General features: G+C 41.6%; 1 protein-coding gene across 1 annotated transcript; it reads left to right on the forward strand.

The window, feature by feature from the left end:
* Nucleotides 1-224: 224 nt before the first annotated feature.
* inab (internexin neuronal intermediate filament protein, alpha b) lies at nucleotides 225-4038 on the forward strand. Its single transcript, XM_014010206.1, has 3 exons — nucleotides 225-1301; nucleotides 1650-1774; nucleotides 1846-4038. The coding sequence occupies exons 1-3, from the start codon at nucleotides 258-260 to the stop codon at nucleotides 2111-2113; spliced, it is 1437 nt and encodes a 478-aa protein (XP_013865660.1). The 5' UTR covers nucleotides 225-257; the 3' UTR covers nucleotides 2114-4038.
* Nucleotides 4039-8780: the final 4742 nt, after the last annotated feature.

Raw genomic sequence — 8780 nt, forward strand, 5'->3', positions numbered from 1 at the left:
AGTCCAACAATCACTGCAGCATCACCAAAAAAAAAAAAAAAAACCCAACCTGACAGTCAGCTCAGGTTTTGTCTCTAAATCAATAAATATTTCAGCACAATATTTTCCTGACAACATTTCCCGAACCACCTGTGACGTAACGACCTGCACGAACCGAGCCCGGAAGTTACCAGCTCGCATTAATTAGTGATTGGGTCCGTCCTCCTATAAAAAGGAGGCGCGCGCATCGCTGCGCCCTGTACCCAGCGCGAGCAGAGATGAGCTACGGGTCTGAAGTCTTCTCCTCCTCCTCCTACCGGAGGGTCTTCGGGGATTCTCCCCGCTACTCGGCCTCTCCGTCGCGCGCAGCGATGAGCGTCTCCTCCCGGGGAGGGTACCGCTCCACCTCGCTGTCCCGAGCCGGGGCTCCGTCCCTGGGCTCGTACAGCAAAAAGTCCGGCCGCTCCTTCTCCATGCCGCTGGAGACGTTCGACCTGACCCAGAGCACCGTCCTCAACAACGAGTACAAGATCATCCGCACCAATGAGAAGGAGCAGATGCAGGGTCTCAACGACCGCTTCGCCATGTTCATCGAGAAGGTGCGCAACTTGGAGCAGCACAACAAAGTCCTGGAGACCGAGCTGCTCGCGCTGCGCCAGCGGCAGGCGGAGCCGTCCCGCCTGGCCGAGCTCTACCAGCAGGAGATCCGAGAGCTGCGCTCTCAGCTGGAGGAGCTGAACGGGGAGAAGTCCCAGCTGCTCATCGAGAGGGACAACATCGACGACGACCTGCAGAAGCTCAGGGCCAAGTACGAGGAGGAGTTCCGCGCGCGCGAGGAAGCGGAGGCCACCCTCAAGGCTTTCAAGAAGGACGTGGACGACGCCACCATGGTGCGCCTGGACCTGGAGAAGAAGGTCGAGTCGCTCCTGGACGAGATCAACTTCCTCCGGAAGGTCCACGAGGAGGAGGTGGCCGAGCTGACCGACATGATCCAGGCCGCCCAGGTGTCCGTGGAGATGGAGGTCTCCAAGCCGGACCTCACCTCCGCGCTCAAGGAGATCCGCGGCCAGTACGAGTCCATGGCCTCCAAGAACCTGCAGTCCGCCGAGGAGTGGTACAAGAGCAAGTTCGCGGACCTGTCCGAGCAGGCCACACGGAGCACCGAGGCCATCCGGGCCAGCAGGGAGGAGGTGAACGAGTTCAGGAGGCAGCTGCAGTCCAAGACCATCGAGATCGAGAGTCTGAGGGGAACCAACGAGTCTCTGGAGAAGCAGCTCCGGGAGATGGAGGACAGGCACAACATGGAGATTGTGGGCTACCAGGTAAATTTAACTCTTTTTAATTTACTCACTGAAAATTCACATCAGCCTCAGTTATTTTAAACTGAAATGAACTGATGATCAGCTGCAGCAGCTGGGGCTCTGTCCATGGTGCTGAAACACTCCCCTGAGAGAAAACACTGCGCTGCAGCTGACAACGCCCACAGGATGAATACAAACAATGTAAATGAGTCATTTCAACCTGCGGATGCTCTTCATCAAACCTCTTGGACAGAAAAATGCCTGAACTCAAACATTTAAACTGATTTTATTGTAAAATAATTGAATTCTTTGCTGTCAAAAGATCATGTGTAACTTTGAGATGATAAACCCTCAGTGCTGTTCCCCCAGGAGAACATGGCCGAGCTGGAACACGAGCTGCGGACCACCAAGAGTGAGATGGCACGGCACCTGAGGGAGTATCAGGACCTGCTGAATGTCAAAATGGCGCTGGATATTGAAATCGCAGCATACAGGTGAGGTCATAAGCTCAGCAGTGCCTCCCTTCACACATGACTCCCTCTGAACCGTTTCCCCTTTTCCGCAGGAAACTGCTGGAAGGAGAGGAGACCCGCATCGGGACGGGCATCGCCTACCCCAGCCCTTCCATGAGCGTCGGCCCCGGCCAGGGCTACAGCTACCAGTCCCGCGTTTTCACCAGCTCGGGCAAGAGCGCCAAGAAGGAGGGCAAAGAGGAGGAGCCGCAGCAGAACAAAGCCGGCAGCAAAGTGTCCCAGCGGGAGGTCTTCGAGGAGACGGTGGTCTCCACGAAGAAGATGGAGAAGCAGCAGGAAGACGTCACTCAGAAAAACTAAAGGTGTCAAACCTCTCCGCACCCACTTCAAAAACCACTTTAGGTGTGCTGGACGTCTGCAAATGATTTGAGTGAAGGATCTACAGGTTTGGTTTTTAATGGAATCATTACATCCCCTCATCCTCACAGATAGAAATCCATTATATTCATTACACCATCAATAAAATAAACAGTACATTTCTGTCTTTTTCACAACTCGTTCTTAAATAAGTCACTTCAGTAGATTATGTGCAAACAACAATAATCTTCTGGTCTTTCTCAATAATGTTGCATCAATCTGTAGGACCGACACGTAGATCTGCATCTCTGTCACAAGCAGTGAGTTTGTCTCAACGTGTTCTAAAAAAAAGTGTTTCAGAGCATCGTGGTGCACATTTACACATAAAAATAGATCTAAAACAAACCGGCTAGACAGATTTGTTTGATCACCGACAGATCTGGAAGGAAATACACTCTCTTCACTGCAAATAAAAAGCAAAATCTCAAAGTTCTTGTTTTAATTCTAAAAATTGAATCTCATTTGCACATTTTTTTTTCAAGCAGTCTGATCAGATCTGTAGGACAATTAACAGCCTCGAAGCAGTTTCGCCTTTTTTTTTGTTTAACTCTTTTTCATGACATCATCTTTATTTGTTAATACCACTTAAAGCAAACATTTAAAAAGAAAAATCCCATCATGATTTTTAGAAATGTTCTGCATGGATAGAGCTCATCTGTTCAGTCAAGACGATTTAAGAATCATTAGGTACTGTACACTCAAAACAGTTTAATTTGATTTTATATTCCAGCACAAATCGTCTGTTCTTAATGTGAATATAAATAAGAATGCTCGTCTCTGCAGAACATAAATAGAAACAGGAGCTGATTAAGTTTGCACAAGAGCCTATAGAGACATGAACGCTGAAATTTGTACTAAAACGATGCCAAACTGCAGCTGAGATGAGTTTTTAACGGTTCCATATGGAATGATAAATGATCCTTCAGCACAAATGCATGAGATTCTGTAGGATTCATTTATCAAAGCACATTTAAACCCCATATCATGACAGAAACTGAGTCAAAGTTTAAAACTGTGGCCATGACTGGACAAAATGTCTGTTGTAGTAACGACCTCGCTGCTCCTGAACGTGAAGCTTTTCTCTTAGATTTATTTATTTCTCTGCTTGTGCACTGCCGGTTCCAACACAGCTATCTCACCCTCTCGCTCCCGGTCGTGGCGATTAATGCCTCGACCAACTGCGCACTCGCACTACAAATAGAAACAAAATCACTTCTGATTGTACAGCTCGCTGCTCTGGATTTGGTTGTCTTAGCTGAAGCTTAACGGCGAAGTGTCTTAGTACTGTACCGCGCGTGTTTGTGTCTTTACACAGTGGCCTATTATACCTGGAGTCATAGAACGAAAAGGCAACAAATCTCCCCGATGAGCATTTTGGTTCATGGAATCTTGAGTTCCAGTGTGAATCAGAACAATTCAAACATCTCGGAAGGATGCTGTTGGCGTTTTATATTTTCACATGAATGCAACAAACGAATGTTTCATGTTTTGCAAAGGTTAAGCCTGTAGCCTTACACCGTGAAACCAAAAACATCACTACTGCAGCACTGCCAAACTTTTCTAAATGCACATTTGTGGAAAGATTTTTTTTCAGGTAAAAATAAAGGAACTGTCACCAATTCATAATCTACAATCAATATTTAACCGTACTGTAGAATAATTACTGTAGGACGTAAAATGCCTTAAAACACCAGCAGCTTCTGGTCATGTGTTAGATGTGGGGTGTTAGAGCTTTATTAGTGTTAATTCTAGTTATCATGATATGTAAACCATAGGGAATGAATGTAGTTGACATGCTCTTCTCTTTAATGTGACAACTTGTGTACTGCTGTATGACACCATATCAATAAAAACTTGATTTAACTGGGGCTGCACACTGTTTCTTTGTGTCTTTTTACACAAATTTGACTTGAAAAACGCTTGTTTAGCCCTTTGTGTCCTTTGCTTGATTTATTGAAAATCACTGAACTAAAGCACAGCTGAGACGGTTTTAACTTTGGCATTTAAATAGTAATTTGACTCCACTGCACTGTAGCTATATCCATAATCTGTTAGTACATAATTGAAGGTACTGTGTAAATGTGACGTTATTAATAAATTATTCATTTTGTAAATATGTAATGCAGTGTTGCTGGTTAAATTAAGATTATTCATTCAGACAAGTAGTCCATTATTTAAAGCTAAAAGTCCACTCAGATCATCTTAATTAAAAACGATGAAGTTGCTGTTTTTCCTCAAACCTCAAAATTCCCTTTACGCACGACTGCATGCAAGATGTCACGCACAGAGTACGTGTTGTGAATAACTCTCGGCTACATTAAGACTGAGTTCAACATCTGTAAATTTGCCTGAGTTATGTTTTGATTTTATTTTTAACTAACATCAAATAGCAGCGGTGGCCATCTTGACTTAGATTGGCTTCAAAAGTTAATGAGTTGTAGGTCTAATTAAGACACATCTGATGGTTCATGAGATATTTTGCTAACAGACAGACTTAGTTGACTTTAAATGGTTAAGAGTGAAATTTTAAACAAAGATGGAGCAGGTAATATGTTGAGGGTCTGTCTCTGCAATACCACACCTAATTTTGGTTTGATATCTGTAAAGTTCCTGTAAAATTTCCAGATTTATTTATATTTCTGTCTTTTTCTGATTCATTTGGTTGTGGCGACCATCTGCTTCAGAGGGTGATCAGTTGCAGAGGCTCACAGTCAGCGGTTGTTTCCTGAAAGTCCAATTAAAACCCACAGACTGTGAAGACTGTCCTTGACCAGTTCACATCAGACAGCTGTGTCTCTTTGACCTATTTTCTTTTTCTTTTCCGTCACACAGCAGTGATGGATTACCTGCACTGACCTTGATATCACAACTCCTGGTCCACATTCAGCCCCAAACCCTAAGATGTTGGTCCTGGTGGGCCGACTGTTATTATTCCATCTCCTGCCCAGCAGCTGGGTGGGACAGGCGTGCAGCTGCGTGTGTGCGTGATGCAGATTGCAGTTCTTCAATGATTTATACCCCTGCAGTGCCGCTGAGTGGAAGGTGTGGCCCTGATGTGAGATGTCACAGTAAAAGCTCTGTTATGAAATCAGCCTTTCTGTTACAGCTTCAAACCTGCAGAGTGCTTGAACTTTCTTTTTCTTTTCTCCTCGATTAAAAGTTTTACTCCTCTTCCGCTTTACGACCACAGGAAGTCCTCGTACAAGGCTGTGCATAAATCACAGTCCTGTCGTCTGACTGGTCGTTTACTACAACTGCTGGAATAAATCCGTCACTGAACTGTTTGTGTCATCCTTTATGGTTTAGGAAGCAAGAAAAGAAACAGAGCTTACAATATTCAGAAAACATATATATTATAGTATTATACACTCTTTCCTGTGAAATTTGATTTGGGGATGAGTGAGTGATTTTATTTAAAATATGTGTAGCTTTTTTTTTTTTTTTTTGCAGAATCCCACAAAATATTTTCCCCACATTATTGCAGTATGGTTTGTGGGCGGAGCCTGATCTAATCCTTATAGGTGATCAATCAGAGTCTGCGTACAGTCACAGCTACATTCTCCCTCAGATGTTTTTCATTGTAATGGTAAAACAGTGTTGTTCTGACACAGTGCTAATCTTTTGTTTTTACGACCTGCTCATAACAATCTTATAGAACAAAAATAAAATGTGTTCAGGCAGAAGCCCGGTTTATGTTCCGTCCACTGAAATAAATGTCTGTGGGGTTTTGACAGTGTAAGAAATTAGGCGGCAGACCACAGCTGTAAATTTTACCTTTTTGGTTGAGGTCTGCAGCTCCAAGCTATTCATCTTCACTTGACCAATGGGGTGTCTGAATAAATGTCTGTGATCGCTCTCAGGAACAAAAATCCTCCCAGAAAGCAAAAACAATAGAAAATGTTATTCAATTTGCAAAAGAAAATTTGATATTAATCTGCTTTGAGTTGAATTAAATGATCGATTTATTACAAGCTAGGAACAACCAAATGGGAGAAAATCCATTCATGTCCATCTTAATATTTCTAAGCTGAGATGTTGCACAAATGGTTAATGTTCTTATAATTTGACCAAATATGTGACAGATTTAGGTTAAAGTCAGAATCTCACTGGACTGCCGTTGTTCAATACCTTGAAACTCTCTCTGCTGGGTTAAATCTTTGCATGAGCTGCAGAAGATTACAGTCATTTGAACTTGTTTAAAATAATGCAAAAATAATTTCCTTTAAAGAAATACCGCATCTCGAACTTGTCTCAAACCACTCTYAGTGTGTCTTGAGCTCTCCTGTGACACAAAACATCTGAGGCTACAGCTCCGAACGTCTGAAAACAGTTATTCAAAAAAATTGACCCATATCTATAGCTTCTTTTAAAAGTGTTTTCTGGTCGATTAAATCATTAAAGGGGGAATATCCTGCAAAATCCACTTTTTTAAATGTTAAATTTTGTTGTGTACTTGGAGTCTCTAGTGCAGAAAATTTGAATGTTTTTTTTTCTGGTGCTGCAAACATCTTTATATTGTGTGTTTGGATCATGTTTTCCAATTACTTCAGTTTTCTCTATTCTCTATTATGTTTTCTGAACTATGACATCACAGTTTTTGCAACAGAACTGCCAAATAATGTCAGGTCTTCAAAGAGACAGCCTCAAAACGAGTTGATCCAAGACACACCTCAGAAAAAAGGTGAAAGAGGGGCTTGTGGAGTTACAATAAGGAGGAATTCAGACCAAAGCATTGTAGTTCTACTTTACACAGACCCTAAATTAATAATTTAAATGTAAAAAAGAAGGMTTTAAARGCAGGAYATGTCTCCTTTAACGTGGGGACAGCTGCTAAGGTGGGTATAAAATGGCTGAGGCATGTTGACAAGAAAATTTTGTGCTGAAGGTTCTGTTTTGCAAGCTTTTTTAATGAGTGAGATATGGGGATTAGACTTAACTTGCAATCTTTTCTCTGTTTTTTTTTTCACCACAGGCGGTGAGGTTTTATTATTAGCAACATATTACAATTTGATTCAGTCAGATATGCCTATCTAAGAGTTAAATGGATAAACAAAGGGTTAAGCTGTGAGATTCAGTTGCCTTAGCATCTGTTGCTGGTGTCTTGCTGAGCTGCAGCAGCCTTGGGGAGTGTGCGCTCTGAGTCTGTGGAGACACACTGTTTGCAGTTTGCTCAGACAATTTAAAGAGACAAAACTCTGCAGAGCACCCAGGTTTAAAAGAAGGAATAAGGAGACAAAAAACAAGCAAAAAGCAAAAAGCAATGGCACATTAGGAAGATGATTTTTAATTTAAAAAATAAAAAAAATAGGTACAATTATGTTTAAAACAATGATTTTCTGAAGGGAGCTGAATTTTCATCTTGTATTTTTTGCACAAATGGACAAAATCCACCTGCTTTCTGGTAAAAAATTGAAAATGCTGAATCATTTTGAGGAAGGGCCTGAGCATGACGTGGCGTTCACTCTCAGTGAACAGCACAGTGGTAGTGTGATTTTTTTTTTCACTCGGTGCTAATAATAGCTAAGTCACAGCCAGCTGAGCCAGACAGGCAGGCAGAGGAAAGGAGTTATTTATCCCTGAACAAAGGGGAAAGCTGCAGACCTCACTGACCTTTTTGGAAAGATAAATGAGGACGTGTTCAACCTGAGAAATATAATTACTATAGCTGATAAGTGAGATTGGCCTTTGTTTTCCAAATGTTCTCTGAAATTTTCATTTTAGAGTAAAGATTTAATGTAATGCACAAATATAATTTAGTGAAATATTTTATCTTTAAACTGATGTTTGTCCAGATTTAACACTTCACTACATTACCAACAAACCAGAAACTAAAGGTAATTTTCACATAATGTTAGGGGTTTTCTTTCTTATTCAGAGGGTGATTCAATGCTTCTCTTGGTATCCCAAAAATAAAGTGACAGAAAAGGAAACTTGAATAATTAAAGAGCAGTTATTTCTGGGTTTCAGCTGGGTGGCTGAAGAGGAAAGTGAAGGTAGTTTGAGGAGGTTTCAGAAGGAACAAAAAAACACTAAAACTAAGGAAAATAAAGTTGTCAGTCTTGTCTTATATAGAAGTTAAAAACAGACTTCTTTATTTTTTACACTCTTATAATACATGTCTCTAAAGATCCCAGTGTATGTCATGCTCAGTGGAGGACAGAGAGTTGTCTTCTTGCACTACTTCAGCTGAAACCTCCTGAGTTTTATCCAGTTCGCACATCATGACACAGCAGTTTGAGAAACAACAAATCAATCCAGGAAACTGAAATCAAACCAAAGATTTTCCTGAGTTTGACAAACCAAATAAATGCTGGTTTTCTCATGGGTAGAAATTTGACAGATCACATCAAATCCAACACACTGAATCTTCAGCTGAAATCCTGATAAAAGTGAGTTTATCCCTTTTTATTTCCCTTGTGACAATACAGCGGATAAAATAAGTATTGAACACGTCAACATTTTTCTCAGTAAATATATTACTAGAGGTGCTAATGACATGAAATTTTCACCAGATGTCGGTAACAACCCAAGTGCTCCATATTGTACATACAAAGAAATCAAACCATAAATGTCCAGAAATGAAGTTATTTGTAATAATGTGGAATGGCAC

Source organism: Austrofundulus limnaeus, unplaced genomic scaffold, assembly GCF_001266775.1.
Source record: "Austrofundulus limnaeus strain Quisiro unplaced genomic scaffold, Austrofundulus_limnaeus-1.0 Scaffold66, whole genome shotgun sequence".
NCBI classification, from domain to species: Eukaryota; Metazoa; Chordata; class Actinopteri; order Cyprinodontiformes; family Rivulidae; genus Austrofundulus; species Austrofundulus limnaeus.